A 20,590-nucleotide genomic window follows, 5' to 3' on the forward strand; every position below is an offset into this window, starting at 1 on the left:
TCATTCAATGGAGATTGGACTGGCCGAGATTTGTTGCTCAACTATTACATATCCGGATGGAAAAGATGGCTTGTTGATCCCGGTGAAATTGGGGGGGTAGAGAAATCTCAGCATTGTTAGACTCGGGAAGTGACCTTTGTATTGTGAGACGAGACTGTCTTAATGAACAATGCCTTAGAGACTGTGAGACTGTAAAAATACGCTGTGTACATGGTGATGTTAAAGATTATCAGACTTTACTTCTTCCTTTAACTTATAGGGTCGCCACTTTAAGGTTTGGTCTGCTGTTTCAGACTCGTGCCCTTGGCCATTACTCATAGGACGGAGAAATGCCCTTTTTCCGAAACTGATTAATAAATGTAAGGGACCAGTAGTCCAGTCCACTAATGAACTTAGTGGGGGGGGGAGAAGAAGAAGAAAAGAAAAAGAAGAAGACTAAGAACTGGTAGCGGCCGGGGAAAATCTAGAGCCCAACTTAGATATTGAACCCGATCTCTCCAGCGAGACGGAGGAGGTCACCCCGAAAATCTTCCAGAATGGGCTGGTCCTTCTACATCTTCCCAGATTGCAAACGCCTCCGAACACAAACCGAGTGTTAAAGAACAATCAGATTTTGTGCATTTGCAGCATACTGATAGCTCATTAGAATATGCATTTAAACAGGCTCGCCCTGCTAATGACTCTTATTACCAAGAGCGTAATTCCGGGGGTGTGAAAACCCCACACTTTATAGAAAAGGACGGTTGCCTTTTCAGAGTGATCTCAGATCATTTGGAGGGGGAATTTATTGAACAACTGGTGGTACCTGAAGCACATAGGGAAACTGTTTTGCATCTGGCACATTCACACATCTTGGGGGGACACCTGGTGCTGACAAAACTAGAGACCGGTTATCAAAACGATTTTATTGGCTTAATATGGGAAAAGATGTTGAACGATTTTGTACTTCATGTCCAGACTGCCAGATCGTCTCTGCTTATAAGCCTCCTCGGGCTCCCCTTTGTCCTATGCCCATATTGGAAGTTCCCTTTCAGCGTGTGGGATTAGATATTGTGGGACCTTTACCTAAGACTAAGGATGGGTACCAATATTTGCTGGTGTTGGTTGATTATGCGACACGATATCCAGAAATGAGAGCAGTTCAAGGTCGAAGCTTTGCAGATCGACTAATTTCGTTGCAAGACAGAATTTCTATGCTTTCCTCTATTGCTGTGGAACACCAACAAGAACAGGAAACTCAGAAGCGTCTTTATGATAGGCGCAGCAAGCTCTGTGAGTTCAAACCTGGCGATCGTGTTTTGGTACTGGTTCCCTCGGATCCACACAAATTCTTAGCTAAATGGCAGGGCCCGCCATTATTGAGGAGCGTTTGAGTCCGGTAAATTACAAGGTTAGAATACCAGGCCGGCGCAAACCGTTCCAGATTTTACACATTAACCTCTTGAAGGAATGGCACGACCGACAAGAGGTTAACACATCCCTGGCTGCTGTTTCTCAGACCGATGTTACCATTGGTAACGATCTTACTGACACGCAAAAGACAGAACTGTTATCTTTGATAGAACGGAACACTGATGTCTTTTCAGACATTTTTTGGGGCTCGCTGGTTACTACAGAAAATTCATTCCAAATTTTGCACATAGAGTTGCTCCTCTTACAGAACTCACTAGAGGCAGAAAAAACCGACCTATCTCGTGGACAGAAAATTGCAAACGTTCTTTCAACGATTTAAAAAAAAGCATTGTCTTCTTACCCAGTTCTAAGGAACCCGGATTTCACAAAAGATTTTATCTTGCAAAAAGACGCGAGTGCATTTGGTATGGGCGCAGTCCTGTCACAAATTTTTGATGGAGAAGAACATCCGATCACATATTTGAGTAGGAAATTACTTCCTACGGAACGCAATTATTCTACAATTGAGAAAGAATGCTTGGCAATTAGGTGGGCTGTGGAAGTGCTTCGCTATTACTTGTGGGGACGAAACTTCACTTTGGTAACTGATCATGCTCCACTTCAGTGGTTGTACCGACAGAAAGATACAAACTCGTCTAATGAGATGGTTTCTGGGTTTACAACCTTACAGTTTCACAGTAAAGCACCGACCAGGTTCTGAACACGTCAACGCAGACGTATTATCCCGACTACATGAACTTGGTACAGAGAGTCACTTGATTCACAGGAATGTGAATAAAGCTGAGGGGGAGGGTGTGAGCTGGAGAGCTGATCGCACCCCAAATAGATACAGACGCCCCTGGGAAAACCACAAACCCTGAAACACTGACTACCACCCTCACATTGCTCCTTATCCTTGCACTATAACGTGTAATACAAGCCTTGTGCAGCGCCTGTCAGCTTTGGAATTGATTGTTTGCTTTTATCTCTCTCTGCTCCTAGCGGAACTGTCATCTCTGACTTGTCATGGAGCATGTTTAAGCTCATGTGTTTGCAGTGTTTGAATAAAAATCCTTCTTGTTTCTATGACCTCCTGTGTCTCTATGCAAATCTGTGTCCCAAGCGTGACAATATATATATATATATATATATATATATATATATATATACACACACACACATACATACAGTGGAACCTCGGGTCACGAACGTTTCTGAACACGTACAAAATTGGGTTACGACCAAAAAGTTTGCCAAACTTTTACGTTCATGACCATACACTTGGGTGACGAACAAGCCGGTTTCCCTTCCAGTTTGTATGTGCCAATGATTTCCGCACGTGTTAAGTTTCTCCCTGTACATTTGCTGTGAACTCTTTGTGCTCTATTTTGTTTCCCTTCCGGTTCGTACACGCCAGTGATTTACAGTGTTGAGTCTCTCCCTGTACAGCACATTGTTCTCGGTCAGACGAGCATCAAGCAGAGGGACTTTAAGGTATGGCGGGTCCACAGCTCACGTCAAGAGACCAGTTTTAAATAAATAATTGCCGTGCTTGCAGCTTAGCGAAGGGGCATGGTGGTTGATTACTACAGTTGCCACGTCTTCTTCATAAATAGAAGCGCGAGGCAGCTAAAGGGAGGAAAAAGAAAAGAAAGACGAAGGTTGTGGAGTGAGGAAATAAGCAGGAAGCAGTGTGGAAAGAACCAGCGTGAGCGAGCACGTGCTTGCAGGCAGGAAGCTGGACAGTGAGCCCCAGCAGGGGTGTTTTGGCCGACACTTAGTGGGGCAGAAGGAAGCGATCAAGGAGCTGGAGTGACCAGAAGGAAGACAGCTGGCCACGCAAGGTTGAGAAGGCAGTTAAAGAATGCACCAGGCTTGTTTTTAAAGAGACTGTTTCGAGCATTGTTTTAATTTTTTTCTATTGGATTTTAACCTCCACTTCACTTCTGTTTTTATGGGATTTATTTATTGAAGGATTCTGAAAGCACTGCACTTTATTTAATTTGGACATTGTTTTTGATTGTTGTTTTGTTGATTTTAATAAAAGCACTTGCCACTTTTTGCACCATCTGATTATAATGATAACATTACCGACGGTGGCGGGTTTAAGGGCTCCCAGATGCGAGATGGGAGCATGCAGCAAACCCGCATCGTCACAGACTTTACCTCAAAACTGTAATCTCCTCTCCAACCAGTTACTCCTCATTTCCTTCATGCCAGAACTTGACTCATGCAAGGTTAGTTTTCTTGGTTGTTTATGGTTAGTTTTTATATAAAATACAGATTTTTTTCCCTGTGCTTAAAACTCATTAAAAAAAGTGTTTACAGTGATTGGTTCGTAAGGCTATAGCATGAACTCTTGCAATGTTAGTTTTCTCTGTTCAAGGTTTTCTCAGTGTTATTCAATGTTTTTACATTTAGTTTACTATTACACTGTGCATTCTATGGTATAATTAACTATTTTTGTGCTTAAAAATCTACACATCTTACATACAGCTCATACGGTCCGGAATGGATTAATTGTATTTACATACAATCCTATGGGGAAAATTACTTTGTGACCCGAGGTTCCATTGTATATTATATATTAAATGAATGATTTATGCAGGAATATATATACCAAGCTATTAAGATTTACAGAAAATACCAAGCTCTGTGGATTGGCAGATAATATAGAATCCGTTGAATCATTTCAGAAGGACTTGTACAACAGTTAGGGTTGGGCGGAATTGTGGCAGATGAAATTTAAATGTAATTAAATGTAACGTATTACAAATAGGAAGTAAAAATGTTAGGTTCGAATACACAACTGGAGGTACGAAAATTTTAAGTACGATTTGTGAGAAAGTTTTAGGAGACATAATTGATTAATCAATCACTTTCAATTGCCAGATAGGCTTCTTAATGGTTTCTGAACACTAACAGAATATTAGGTTATATAGCACAATGTGTAGAGTACAAGTCAAAGGAGGTTATGCTGAAGCTTTATAAAGCACTGGTTAGGCCTCAACTGGAGTGCTGTGTACAGTTTTGTCTCCAGGCTACAAAAAGACCTGAGAAGACAGACTAGGGTTCCAGAGCTAAAGGGGATGAAGTATAAGGAAAGATTAAAAGAGCCGACTCTTTTCAGTTTTAGCAAAAGAAGATTAAGACTAAACATGATTGAAGTGTTTAAAATTATGAGGGGAAATAGTACAGTGGATTAAGACTGTTACTTTAAAATGAGTTAAGCAACAACACAGGGACACAGTTGGAAACTTGTTAAGGGTAAATTTCACACAAACAATAGGACATTTTTCTTCATACAAAAAACTACAGACACATGGAATAAGTTACCAAGCAGTGTGGTAGACATTAGAACTTTAGTTCAGGTTTAAGGTCATTGTATAAGTTTAAGCTATGCCATTACATTTTTTTTTTTATTTCTTTGTGTTGATTCTACATTAGTTTTGTGATTCAGTGTGTATTTACTTCATGATTTAAGCACTTATTGTATGATATGTTTTAATATTAGATGCAATTAATCACAATTAATAGCATACAATAATGTAATTAATTTATTTTTTAAATGAGCCCCAGCCCTAATATTTAAAAATTCAGGTGACAAAACATATGCAACTTCTTTCAGTTCTATGGATTTACATATCAGAGCAAAGCTAGCAATTACCTAGTCCACACCAAGTCCTAGAATTAAATAATTTTAACCTCAAGAAACACACACCAACCACCATTTTGCATTTTGCATTTATTTTTAGTTCACCAAAGACAAAAAAAACATATACACAGGCTAAATTTCAGAATACATGAATGAAAAGTAAATACACCCTTATTACTTTCATATCATTAAAAATGATTAGAGTCAGGTATTGTATCATGTACAGTTGATTAGTTATGAGGTTCAAACCTTTATACTTAATGAATTTTATCTACCTTCAGTCTATTTTACTAATTATCTACCTACAGTCTGCAATATAAGTAATACGTTAATCACAATACGAAACTGTTTAAATGACAGAATCCTATTTTGCTACATATCAGTGAATTATCTTGCCATGTACAGTAAGTTTAACTTTAACAACCTCCATTAACTGAATTGCTCAAGCTCCTACGGCACCAGCTTTAATACATAAAATGGTTATCAACCATTTGATGTAAAAATAACTATGAAATTAATCTTAGTTCTACTCTCATAATTACAGTGCAGCCACGTAATGAACTTTCTTTCATCTTAAACTAGCTTATCCTTCAAAGATTCACTAAAGATGGCTTCAATAGCTTTAACACTTTTTGCTGCTGCTACTCCTGAAATAAACTGTTTTAGTAGGATAGCTTAATAAAAAATACTTGTAAATCTTGTAAATTAACTGAAATAAACTAAAATTGTTCCTAAATGTGGTTTTTATTAACAACAAATGATAGCAAAGATAGGACTAGTAACCATAGAGGTTACAACATGCTATTTTTTTTAAAAAAAGTTAATTGAGAGAAAAAAAAAACTAAAAACAAAAATGATGATGATGAATCACCTACGGAAACATCTGTATTTCTCTTTCGTCTGGATCACTGTCTGAAATTTACCATTTCATTTCAATGCACTATATAATGACCAAATACATATTCCTCTGAAAAGCCAATTCAAACAACCCACTTCAGCTATGTTATTTAGTACAGCTGTCAGTGTTTTCCCATAATTATTTTAACATCTCAGGTAATATCCTGCACGTCCTTAGGCAGCAGTCAAATTTAACTTTGTTCTGACTACCATGTCTTATTAATACAAAGGGAATTTTGGGGATTGATGCTTTAGTTTAATGATCTACAGAATGTGAAATTCATGTCAACATAACTATACTGATTTTTTTAAAACAGATTTAGGTGAACATCTCTGTTAGGCAGAATAGTCTGTTCTCAACAAACCCTTAATGTTCTTAGAAGGTATAAACTGTAGTACCTTGAAAATGTTGGGACATATTGCATTTCTACAGAAAATCCAAAAACACTTATTACAAAAAATAAATAAATAACTAATATATGTTAACCAATTTTTATTAATTAAGTTGTAGATTAAAAAATAAAAAAAAAATATGGATTCGTTTTTCTAACAAATTTATTTATTTATTAAGTTTTGTTTTGTTTTTTTTTTTTAAACATAACACTTTGTTTTCCTCAATTTAACAATTGAATATACAAAGCATACTGAAAACTCTGGAACAAATGTAAGAGAATTCTATTATGCAGTGGCCAAATGCCATGAGGAACGAAGAACACTTCTTTTGTTGATTTTAACAGTGTAACACAAGTTGGAATGTAATGTAGGCCATATAAACTAATGAAACTTGCAGGTACTAGATGGCCAAATATTTTGAAGTTACTTCAAATAGAGTTCTAAAACAAGCCACATCCTGAAATTTTCAGATGATGTTATAATCACAAGATTTGAAAGTAGTGGAAAGGAGGAGGAATACAGATGTCTTTCAAAGACATTTTTGAGTGGCACAGGCTGAATCATCAGCAGTACAACTCTAGCAAGAACAAGGAAATGGAAGTAGACAGTGTATTCTCTTGTTACTATATATTCCAATACATTACATGTGCAAATTGACTTTCTGTTGCATTAGTTCACTTGTTATTTCAGGTTTGAATAGGTAATATGATAAATATCGTTTATATCTTTCTTTTTCCAAATTTAATCATAGGTACACATGGCTTAAAATATCAATATCGAATCAAGATATTTATTCCTCATCAAATTCATTTCACTACTATTTTTACCATTTATAAGAATCCATTTAAAATGACAATAATGTGCAGACATACAGTAGCAGCCTACTGCATCTCTGTTTTATTGTATCTTTATGTTAAATATAGCTGCACAAGTAAAAGAACAATGCTGATAGCCTGATTTCAGTTTTTTTCCAATATACTGTAAGTTTAAATATAAAGGGTAATTTATGCATTAATTCCATCAAATGTAATAGATAAATATTTGTAGATTTATTCACATAGCAGATATGAAATAATTTACTACAATGCTACTACTGTTTCTGATGTTTTTTTGAACACATGTTTGAGTTCATTTGCTGCACTATTTTACATTGTACCAAGACCACTATACTGTATGTCATTACACACTGAAATAGCCAAGTCTTGTTAAACACTGTGAATACCAGGTTGCACTTAACCTGTGGCTCAGTACAATTATTTTTACAATTACTTCAGTGCACATAAAAATAGTGCATTTCACATAATAAAACAAAACTAAATGTGAAAGTACATAAAAATGGCATCCAATACAGTAAGTCTTTAAAAACAGGTTTGTCATCTACACAATATGGGCTGAAATCAAAACCAACCACACACCTCAGGAACTTTTCCTTTTTTGGCAATTAGATTTTAGCAGTAAGCAAATGTCAACTCTAAAAATGTAGCAAAATCATGCAAGTATTTTTATATTAATGTTAAAAGGCATGTCTTCTTCCTTCAGAAATGTAATACCTCATATGGTTATAAATATTTTATAAGTATTTACATAAATCATCTAATACAGCTATCACGTTATTATTGTAAAACTACAGAAGCCTTGCAACTGAAAGAAAGAACTTTTTTTCTGAAGAATTAATTTTAAAAGTTATATCTTCTGCCAACTTTATTTGTTTCATTTTTAATTCTGAAACCATGTGATGGGTGTCCTTGTTTGTCTGTTTTTGCTCAGACTAATAAGATTAAGTTTATTCTAATAAAAATTTCCCTTTAGGTTGAAACGCCCACTAGTTACAAGGTGGGGTTTGCAACCAAATTTGTTGAATTACAACATAACTTATACTACTCTAAAGTTTACATTTATTTAGATAACCCATCAAATACCATAATTCATGGGTTTAAATCCATAGCCTGTTTTGTATTACACAAAACCAAACACCACAAGTTAAACATTTCAACAATTTTTTTACACCTATCCACAGCTGTGTAAGAAAAGATTCAATATATTTTGATATAATTTCAGTGCTATATCTCCTTTCTTAATAACACACTATACAACAATAATGAAACAATCTCAAAAAACAACTAGCACAGCTTTCATCTGCCAAGCCAAATAAGCAGTTGCATACACTCTCTCTGCCTAAAAGATCTTAACTTTGCTAGCTCAAAAACGAATATTATTATAGTACTAGGTACAGTATAACAAGGAGACAACATAATGGTAATAAAAAATCTTATCAGAAATGTTTTCTTAAAGATGTGACTATGTACGGCAGCTGCTAAACTTCTCATTGAAAATATTTTAGTATATCAAAATTAACCCTCTGTTTATACCCTGCATGTGTCTGTGAATAATTAAAAACAGAAACCTTATTTTTGTTTGCTGAATGTGCTCATTGGCCTGAAACAGGGAGTTCCACTTTCATTTGCTAAGGTTGGTATGAAAACCATGTCTCATGCATCAAGCATGTATTAATGACAATGCACGTGCTTCTTGAAAACTTTGCAGTGTTCCTCTTTGGAGTAGAATGGAAGTAAATTATTAAGAAAAAGAATTTGTTTTTTAATAAATCACTAAAATCTGTCCCAAAATGTATGTAACAAACAATACATAACAGGTTTTACTGTTACATTAATTATTAAAAAAAAAAAAAAAAGCAGCAACATGCAGAAGCTGTGAAATATACCCAGATGATTTTTCAAAAGAACAACTCCCTAACTAGAAATAATTTTAATCTGTTACTTCACACTATCAGCCATTTGTTCATGCACAACTCTGCAACATCATGCCAGTAGGGTTGAGGTCTAAGTATTAGCTTGACTGTATTACACCCGCAATCTTTTATTCATTAAGGATTTAACTGTAAATATGTTGATATGCACTGTCTCACTAACCTGTTTTTTGATCCAGGTTTCTAAAAGTTTAGCTTTGTGATAGAATTTTTTGTAGACTTCTTTTGCCTTAAATACTGACAAAAAACCCTTATGTTTTGTAAGTCACCTATGTTTTTACAGTATAAATCGAACTGAATGACTGTTAGGTATGCCCCAGTTTGCAAAAATCACAAAACTGAAAAAAAGTGTTTTTACTTTTCACAAGACTGTTTAAATGTATAATTTATAAGTTCCTAGAGACCTGGAATAAAAGACTCATGGCTGTCACTTCGGCCAAAGCTCTTTTTTAATCAAATATTGACTCAAGAGATTTAAATATGTATCATGAGTATTTTTTAAATTTTTATAACCAATTCCTAAGTTTTTGAATTCATTTTAAAATTTGGGTTTACTTACACAGGTTTTATATTGCACAGTGTTTGCACTTATTAATGGGTTAAAAAGGGATTCCACATCGCAACTTAACAACTAAAACAATACTGCATAACATCTTTAAATGGAACAATTCAACATTTACTATGGAGATATGCTGCACATCCTTCGTACAATAGATAGTATGTTACAAACAATTTGAAAACTGTTCCAAAATTAAAAAACAACAATATTGTGCAGTGCCCCTTACATTTTCTTTCTACAGTTTTTTCCACCTAAATGGCAAGGACCTTCTTCAAAAGTATGCATCTTTCTTGTTAGTTGCTAATTTCCATTTACTTTGATTTTGAGCTCCGGAAAGCTATATGTCACTGAAGAGACAATGAAGGTCTTATGTTGTTCTAAGAAACAGGTTAATAGTTTCACAAGTTCAGTATTGTCACTTATACAATGAATTTTTTACTTTCTGATCAACATGAAATACGTAACTACTCTCTACCGTCATGATCAGTGAGAATTACTTACCATGAAACCTCTTTCTTTCTTATCTGAAACAACTACCTTACCTAGTTTCTACCAAACTCAAAACGAAGTACAACCATACAATCAGACTTCAAGTAAGACACAAGGTTGTTGTCACTGTCTGCTAATTAACTATGAAGAAACAAGAGTTCAGAAACAACTCATGTTGATCTTTTTTGCTCTTATATGTAGTGATAGTCTGCCATATTCATGTACCACACATACATATGCAGTATATAATATAATTCTCTTTAGTGAAAAATGTCAAATTAGTATAATCTGGTTACTATTATTTATAGATAAATAATAAATTCCTACAATCATTAAAAAGTGTAAAAATATAAATAGATTTTTTCTTTTTGTTGATGAACCCAGTTTTAAGAGATTGTCTTAACAACGTACTTTTAAATGGAAAGAAAAGTTGTGTCACTGCATCTTAAAATTAAATCTTGATGTGTTATTGAAACAAATATCGGCTCTTAAATAATGAATGCAAAATCTTTTTTAGTCACCCTCATATGTAATACACTAAATTTCAATAACAACTGATGATAAAGTAAGTAACTGTTGTGAAGAAAAGAAAAAAAATACCTGGGGTTATGATGATGCTATGAGCCTCTTTAATCATTTCTACAGTTTGATCCACATTAACCTCTGTATGTGTACCAGTGATTTCCATTGGTTTGCCTGTTCCAGTGGATGAAGTTCCATAGCCACCAAGAATAACATTTGCCAGGGATCGGTTCATTGCCTGCAGAAAGAAAATATCATTTGGCAAAATCATTTTGGTTGGAAGTAGGCAGCTATATGATCACAAGAATTTGAATCAAAGGGAAGTTACAAATAAACAATACAAAAATGAAGCTTGATGGACACTGAATACAAAACACAGCAATGACCAAGCACACTTTAAGAATATATTTTGTATAGTTTGAAAAAAAAGTAAAAACAAAGCCAATACACGAGGAGGTTGGCATGGGGTGGAGAGAACTGATAGATTATAGTACTATAATATATTATATATTTAAAGAGTATATATGAATTGTTTTTGCATTTTGTGAAATCTTAAATATAAATACAATGCATTTTATTCGTACTGGCATAACAAAACATACTGCTTCCACTTTCCCACAAACAGCAAATCAAAAAATACTGCTGCAGAGATATTTGTAATGAATGCTCTATCCCATTTCAGCAAAGCAATCTAAGAGAATGGAAAAGCAATAAACTTGGCAAACATCATTTGTCACACTCCACTACAACGTTTGTAGATTTGTGTAGACTGCTGTGCTCTTTGACCATTGTTCATCATCATGCAAATTGTTAATCTGGCCTGAATGACTCAAGCAAAAGAAACAAAGGCTAATGTTTTTAAAATAAATGTAAGGGAATGTGCAGCTTCACATAGTAGTGTCGCCCAATGGTTAATTAACAATGAACTTTTATCAGTATTTGAGAACAGAACAATGTGTAATTTATTGGGAGCACAGTACTTTAATGGTCTACATATGTATATATTGGGACTATAAATATGAATCATTCTAATGTTATTATTGTGCCACATCTCTACTACTAATATTAAAATTCATTTCACAATGACTCATCCGGAGTTAAATTTAGACCATGTACAGAAGTCTGCCATGTATCGTAAAGGAGTATTTCAACCCTTAATATGGCATTTACTAAGGTACTAAAAATAATATGTTTTAAGTAGAATAAATTGAATTACAGGTTCTTTTTATTAAGTGTATTAGATTGACATATGTTTGCTCACAGCGATTAGATTTCAAGTTTAGTTTCAATTAAATAATGATGAGAGTGATGTATCCGAATAACATAACAAACAATAATAGCCAAAACTTGGGGTACCGTTTGTATTGAAAAGGATGATTAGCAATAATTAATAATAATTACAATAACTAATGTAGAAAAGGCGCATATATCTTTATCATTTAAAGACAGATGTACTATATATTTCAAAAGAATTAAAAAAAAAAAAAAGCTATTTCATTTTCAATTGTATATGTGGTACGATATAAACTGAAAGTAATGCAAATAAGCTGCACAAACATAATTTTCTACTATGAATACCGCTAACATTGTTTTATTTAAAGCTGGAGGTTTTCTGCAACATAAAGGACTGTTCTTAAAATATATATTATTATTGAGAAAATCAAGAGAATTCTTGCACAGTGCCTGCTTCACTTCAATTTCAAAGCCATTCAGTACATTACATCTTACAACTGTAGTTGTACTTTTAGTTCATTGCACACACTGAGACTGCCTCCTTGTGGTGATTTTTGCTTTCTGAAATTCTCTGAAATAACTGTAAAATGATTTTAGAGAAAAAGGTCAATTTGCCAGTGGATGTTATATTTGTAGTCTGAAAGACCTGATGCAAGAAGTCATTCCATAATTGGTCAAAACCAGCAATGCATTACTTTTAATACGTTCCCAAATTGTACATACAGTCTCTCACTCTTTCATTTTAAAATTGTCTTTACGGAAAGGTATTTAGTAAAACAAGTACATTTAATATGCAGAGTGAAAAGTGTAGAAAAATAAGTCAAAGTAGTAATACGCAGCACAATTGAAACTGTAAGAAAACTGTTAAACATTCATTATGCACTGCTGACTTTAATTATCATATTTTTAAAATACATAAATATGATATTCCACAGTCATTGTTTCAATTGCTATTTGTTCAGTGAATTCTAGCTTATTGTTGACTAAAAAATAACCACATGAATTGAGGTCAATGATACGGAATGCAAGAGCCATCACTTTCACAATAAGGATGATAATAGTTTCAAATTGACCGAGTTAAGATTACAGTTATTGACTGTGTACTGATGGCACAGGGAGAACATGTTCCAATTTATTTAAATAATTAAAGATGATGTATTCCTTCCCAAAATAATAAGCCATTCTTCAATAAGAGTTACACAATTCTTAACTTGTAGTCTCTTTTTCTAAATTTAGGACAAAAGAATGCTTTTCACAGTAATTGTAAATGTGTAGTACTGTATAGTATTTTAAAAGCTTTGCTATTCTAATAATACTAATGACAAATTGTTCTTTCAATTATTTCTATTCAACAGTTTTAATGAGGATTTAGACTTAAGGTATAAAAAAATAATTTCTAAACCACTCTGCATTACTTCTAATAAAAAACAAAATCAGCTAATTCCATGATTAAACTACAAAAAGCATAGTTCAATTCTAACATAATGGAAATCCAGCTAATATCTGCATGAAAGAGGATTTTGTGTGAAATTACTTTAAGGTACCGCTATTTAACATTTTAATAGTTTATTAGATTATTATAAAAAATTACACAAACAGACATCTGGGAAAAATGTAATCAAACCCATTATGGGTTTATAAAAGGACACCCTTTGAGCATTTCCTTTTAGTGTAAATGTCATAAGCTATGCATTTTCAAGGCAACCATTTACAATATTGGACTGTTCAGCTATCACATGAAGAACAATGTGTAATGCATTTTCATAATTCACATACAACTAACAGCAATGTTTTAAAAGAACACTTTTGTATTATTCATTTTTAATATAAGCTTCAGTTTTCAACTAAAATATTTTTGTAATTTTGAGATAAACTGACAAGATAATTACCTAAATGGTAGGTATTTTACCTGTGTTTTGACTTGTCTTCTATTTCAGTTTTAAATCAAATAAGGAGAACTACAAAGTTTCTTACCACACACATGATATATGAAAGTATTGCTCCTGAAGATCCAATAAGTGCCCCAACGATAGTGAGAAGGTTGTTGTTGAGCAAGAATCCTTCAGCACACAATGCCCACCCAGAATAACTGTTCAGGACTGTAATTACCACAGGCATGTCAGCACCACCAATTGCAGCTGTCAAAGTCACACCCTGTTTGGAAACACAATCAAGATATCAATGTTCAAAAAAATGTAAAATCACTATTTTATATTGTATTCTTGGTGGGGCTGCTGGTGACATGTTGCTCATGTTGCCCTTTTAATACTTGTATCACTCATTGTAATTGGCCGTAAAAAAAAAAAAACATTTCATTTTTTCTTCAATGTTTCAAAATAGCACTTGATGCTTCCATTATCTATAGCAAGTGACTCCTAACCAAGAAGTGTAACCATAGAATGAATGTTTTATCAATAATGATAATAAACATAAGACCTACAGTTAATTAAGTCACAGGTGATCAACATTTGCTTGCACTGTAGTACTTTGCACAATGCACCAGTAGAGACTGGGTGAGTAGATAGTAAATTGTAGATCTTTACAGAATGTGTATCAACTTAAAACAAATTATTTCTTTTTGGGTGCCAGTTGGCCTTAAAACGGATCAAGGAATACTTAAAATTTTTCACTAAAGTTTTTTTTTCTGTTCTATTCCTTCAGGGAGATATTCCCACTGAATATGTGTCTTTGTGTTGATCAAATATTTATTTGAATAGCATTCTTTAAAGTAAAGAAAGACAATATTTATTATTTTTCCTAAAAAAATTTTCAATTTTATACATCTGAAAAGTAAAGTAATGTGTAAACACATGTGGAAGCAAATTGCCTAATCAGGTTATGACGAGAGATTACCTATTATTGTCATCAAACAAATAGCATTACAGTATATTCAAAGAGAAAGGGAAGGCTTTTCCTTTTCAAACAACCTGTAATCAATGGGAAAATGCACACTTCACACTATGTGTCTTGCTCTTCCTGCGATTGCAGGGGTACAGTAATGTTGCAAACAACTGCCCTTTGTAAAACTCTACATGATTGATCCAAGTCGTCACACAAAACTTTTTTTCTTAAACTCATTTTTCCACTTGTTACTATGTTTCTGTGACTCCTGGCCGAATGCAGAAAATATACTGCCAGTCTCTATTTCGAAAAACTGGTGCTCAGGTAGTTGCTATGCATTACGCAAATGTAATAGCTTCTTCTTTTTTCGGCTGCTCCCGTTAGGGGTCGTCACAGTGGATCATCTTCTTCCATATCTTTCTGTCCACTGCATCTTGTTCTGTTACACCCATCACCTGCATGTCCTCTCTCACCACATCCATAAACCTTCAACTTTTCCTCTTTACTGGCAACTCTATCCTTTGCATCCTTCTCCCAATATACCCAGCATCTCTCTTCTGCACATGTCCAAACCAGCGCAATCTCGCCTCTGACTTTATCTCCCAACTGTCCAACTTGAGCTGACCCTCTAATGTACTCATTTCTAATCCTGTTCATCCTCGTCACACCCAGTGCAAATCTTAGCATCTTTAACTCTGCCACCTCCAGCTCTGTCCCCTGCTCTGTCACAAAATAACTCCTGACACCCTTCTCCACCCATTCCACTCTGCCTGCACTCTCTTTCTCACCTGTCTTCCACAATCCCTATTACTCTGTACTGATGATCCCAAGTATTTAAATCTACCTTCGCCAACCCTACTCTCTGCATCCTCACCATTCCACTGACCTCCCTCTCATTTACACACATGTATTCTGTCTTGTTCCTACTGACCTTCATTCCACTTCTCTCTAGAGCATATCTCCACCTCTCCAGGGTTTCCTAAACCTGCTCCCTACTATCGCTACAGATCACAATGTCATCACCAAACATCATAGTCCACGGGACTCCTGTCTAATCTCCTCTGTCAACCTGTACATCACCATTGCAAATAAGAAAGGGCTCAGAGCCGATCCCTGATGTAATCCCACATCCAACTTGAATGCATCCGTCACTCCTACCGCAGACCTCACCACTGTCACATTTCCCTCGTACATATCCTGTACAGCTGTTACGTACTTCTCTGCCACTCACGACTTCCTCATACAATACTACAGTTCCTCTCAAAGCACCCTATCATATGTTTTCTCCAGGTCCATAAAGACGCAATGCAATTCCTTCTGGCCTTCTCTAAACCTCTCCATCAACATCCTCAGAGCAAACATTGCATCTGTGGTGCTCTTTCTTGGCATGAAACCATACTGCTGTTCACTAATCATCACCTCACTTCTTAACCTAGCTTCCACTACTCTTTCCCATAACTTCATGCTGTGGCTCATCAATTTTATTCCCCTGTAGTTACTGCAGTCCTGCACATCCCCTTATTCTTAAATATCGGCACCAGTACATTTCTTCTCCTCAGGTATCGTCTCACTTTCCAAGACTCCATTAAACAATCTGGTTAAAACGCCACTGCCATCTCTCCTAAAACCTCCATGCTTTCATAGGTATGTCATCTGGACCAACAGCCTTTCCATTTTTCAACCTCTACATAGCTGTCCTTACTTCCTCCTTGCTAATCCCGTTGCACTTCCTGATTCACTGTCTCCACATCATCTAACCTCTCTCTCTCTCGTTCTCATCAGCCTCTCAAAGTACTCTTTCCATCTGCAACACACCCTCCTCGCTTGTGACTACGTTTCCATCTTTATCCTTTATCACCCTAACCTGCTGCACATCGTTCCCAGCTCGGTACCTCTGTCTACTCAATTGGTACAGGTCCTTTTCTCCCTCCTTAGTGTCCAACCTGTCATACAACTCATCATACGCCTTTTCTTTAGCCTTCGCCACCTCTCTCTTCACCTTGCGCCTTATCTCCTTGTACTCTTGTCTACTTCCTGCATCTCTCTGATTATCCCACTTCTTCTTTGCCATCCTCTTCCTCTGTATACTATCCAGTATTTCCTCATTCCACCACCAGGTTTCCTTTTCCTCCTTCCACTTTCCAGATGTCACACCAAACACCCTTCTTGCTGTCACCCTTACTGCATCTGCTGTAGTTTCCCAGCTGTCTGGTAACTCTTCACTGCCACCCAGTGCCTGTCTCACCTCCTCCCTAAACTCAACCTTGCAGTCTTCCTTTTTCAACTTCCACCATTTGATCCTTGACTCTGCCCTCAATCTCTTCTTCTTCTTGATCTCCAGCGTCATCCTACAGACTACCATCCTATGCTGCTTAACAACAATTTCCCCTGCCACCACTTTGTAGTCTTCAATCTCCTTCAGATTGACTCTTCTGCATAGGATATAATCTACCTGTGTGCATCTTCCTCCACTCTTGTACGTAACCCTATGTTCCTCCCTCTTCTTAAAATATGTATTCACCAAAGCCATGTCCATCCTTTGGCAAAATCCATGTAACAGCTAAATGTACTAAATTATTTACGAGCTGCCTTAATACATGTTGACTTATAAAACAATCAAAACACATAAAAAGTTATCAGGGTGATTATCAGTAAAGTACAAAGTCAACAATTAACAGTTCTATAAATTAGTACCCAGGCAAGATAAAAACTACTAGCATAACAAAACCTCAGCTAAATTGACAGACGATAGTCAGCGTAGCTGTAAATCCAGAAACACAATAGAAAGGCAGTTCTAAGGAGTTCATAAATGCTGTACGAAAGAGCATAGCTTTGAAGAACTACTGGAAAGCTGTAGTGTTCACCAATTTACATGAGTCTTTAAAGAAAACAGCATATGCACTATAAGCAAATCATGCATTTCATGCAGTTTTCACTCTAGGATGAAACATAAATCCAGCCTGAGATGCAACTCAAACAAAGAATCAAAATAACATAAAAGCTCCTTAAGAAATGAAGGGGATACAAAGTTATTATTATAAGATTATTAGTTGATTAGTTAATTAATAAAGAACTTTAAACGTTATTAGAAAGCAAAAATGTACACTTTGTTCAAAAGTAAAAAAAGCAAAAGATTTATTTGGGATGAAGGAAACCTAGAGTGTGTGGACTGATATGAGGGAAAGAATGAAAACATTTTATCAGAAATTTCCTTGCAAACTGCAAGGAACACATGTTATATGTAGTTGCCTGAATTTAAAAACTCACATATGAACAGACTGCATACAAACAGTATACTGGGATACCTGCTTCTAAACACTAATATATTAAAAGACACTTCTGACAAAAAATGTAACCAAAATGAAATACTAATCCATTACTGTGCTACTATTACAACCAGCTTATTTCTTTTTATATCACATGCAAGTGCAGCTTTTTTGGTATAAATCTAAAGTCCAAAATGAATATTCCAGGACTGTAAATTGGGTTGGTCTAAAAAGAAAAGATTCAAAATTTAATCCAAGAATGTTTCTTCATTGTAAAATGTGACTAATTGTAAATAAACAGACCAGTTTTTATATTTAATGTTAACACATTTCCCCTCTAACTGAGACACCTATTAATGTACTGTATATGGGGAACAGTTTAGACATAAAACGCTGCAGTATTACTATTATATGGCACAATAACTTTTTTTATTATTTTTATAAACCGTATTGCAATCATTAATATTATACTATCAAAATCATTTCATACCTTGTTTGTTTCATATAATGTAACTTTCCCTTTTTTGATCTAAAATACATTATAAACTTTAAACTATGGACACAAAGAAAAAAACATTTTCTGTCTCGAAGGCATTATATTACCACCCAAAAAGTAAGCTCTGTACATAAATGCATTGTTAAAAAAACAGGCCATATACAAAAACATACAAGTTTATATATCTGTTAAGAAGAACATTTTAGATTGTAAGACTTTTAAGATACAGAGATTTTCACAACATATTATCAGGCTGTTTACTTTTACAACTACATATTTAAAATTGTTGAAACTCGATTACAATACTGTTTTTTTAACAAATATCTTCCAGCTTAACTGTTGAAATGAAGTATACATTTTTATTTTACTGTTACATGTTATTATTAAATAAAACCAAATATTGTATTTTTATTCTCAAGGGTGTTTTAAGTGGTTTTATGAGTTAAAGAGCAAAAACAGATGTTAGCTTATTTGGTTTAAAAACTTGTGAGGTAGTGTCTAGCCAAAAATATATGAAAGTCGTATTTACCATGATTGCAGACAGTGCGGAGACAGAACCCAAGCAGGTAATACCAGTGGTGAAGCTTGGATCAATCATGTAGGGAATCATTCCACCAACACTGGCAGCCATTAATCCTGCATTTAAGACATGTCTGCCAGGGAGGAGGAGGGGTGCTGAATTCAAAACACCTTAAAAAGAAATATAATTAAGACAGATTTTATTTAACAATTTCACAACATAATAAGGGCAATGAGGTGTGCATTCTGACAAAACAATTTGTCTTATTCCATCAAATGGGGGGCAGTTTCATGTCACTAAACACTTTTGAAGGAACCTTACACAAGCATTAAAATATATTACCAAAGTGAATCAAACTCATATTTTTTAACAAAATAAAGAGTGTGAAAATAGTAGCAGCCACTACAGTATGATTGAATATGAAAATTTAGGAGTTTCTTGTATACTATTTGCCTTAAATATAATGTTTGCATTAAATACTTCAGTCTTTTCTTACCTATACTTTCATATACAGTATATTTGTTTGGAATAATTTCTGGAATATACTAAAATGTTTGATTAAACTCTCTTAGGTGACATCTTGTACTTCAAGCATCATGTTGTACAATTTTTTTTAAATTTTATCTTACAGCACTAAAAATATGAGTAAATGAAAATGAATTAGGAATTGGAGAATCACAAGGATGCTGTACATAACAGCTTGTGAAATTCAGATACTGTACATAAGAGTAACTGAAATTCAAATTGGATTCAAGAATTTTGTTTTACCATTCAATACAAGATCTAATTTTTGAAAGTCACATTAAAATAATATTTCCTTTTTACTGAATACATACCTTGCAGTTTCCCATAAGCAATGAGAGACCCACTGAATGTCACTCCACCAATGTAAGTACCTAGGTAGGCTACTATTTTAGTCAGGTCAGCAGCAGGATCAGTGGCAAAATGGGGGTACTCAACCATATACTCTGCCACACATGTCAGGACAGCAGCAAGCCCAACCAAACTGTGGAAAGCAGCCACTAACTGAGGCAAATCAGAAATCTGGATACGCTTAGCAATAGTCAAGCCTAAAAAATGTAAATGGGGGAAAAAAAATGGTTAAAAATATTTTCTTTGCCAAAAAACTTTTTCCAAAAAAGAGTCAATACTGAAACTAATACAATTTATGTAGTTTGATTAACACTAGAGAAAAATATCAAGAGAAACTAACTGCATTCAAAACTGTACACAATCCAAAAAAACACTTGTTTATTTTAATACATGTGCACATTGAACAAACCTGTTGGGTTCATATAAAGTTTACAAATTAAGTTTATCCTTATTCATCTTTCTCTAAAATAGTCTATTCTCATTTTATAATTAGATGGGCTAATTCAGTTTGCACAAAATTACTGTTAGTTTTTATGCAACGTGATTACAAAGATGCTTTCATTTTTATTTGTTCTCATTGTTTACAGTGTTTGCTGGTAAACATATCAAGCATGTTGTGTCATTATGTGAGTGAGATCATCAAATGACCTATACAATCACAATAAATTCAGTTTTATCCCCCAAGAA

The 20,590-nt window shown here is 34.7% G+C and overlaps 1 protein-coding gene across 3 annotated transcripts in view; it reads right to left on the minus strand.

Annotated features, from left to right (window-relative positions):
* The window catches only part of nnt (nicotinamide nucleotide transhydrogenase), a 140,909-nt gene that overhangs the window by 27,295 nt on the left and 93,024 nt on the right, over positions 1–20,590 (minus strand). For all 3 annotated transcript variants that reach the window (XM_039750505.1, XM_039750504.1, XM_039750506.1), the window contains exons 15-18: positions 19,867–20,100; positions 19,040–19,200; positions 13,882–14,061; positions 10,753–10,912 (exon numbers count right to left, since the gene is read on the minus strand). In XM_039750505.1, coding sequence (XP_039606439.1) covers positions 10,753–10,912; positions 13,882–14,061; positions 19,040–19,200; positions 19,867–20,100 — 735 coding nt within the window. The remainder of the gene's footprint in view (positions 1–10,752; positions 10,913–13,881; positions 14,062–19,039; positions 19,201–19,866; positions 20,101–20,590) is intronic.

This window comes from Polypterus senegalus, chromosome 4 (genome assembly GCF_016835505.1).
Source record: "Polypterus senegalus isolate Bchr_013 chromosome 4, ASM1683550v1, whole genome shotgun sequence".
Lineage (NCBI taxonomy): Eukaryota > Metazoa > Chordata > Cladistia > Polypteriformes > Polypteridae > Polypterus > Polypterus senegalus.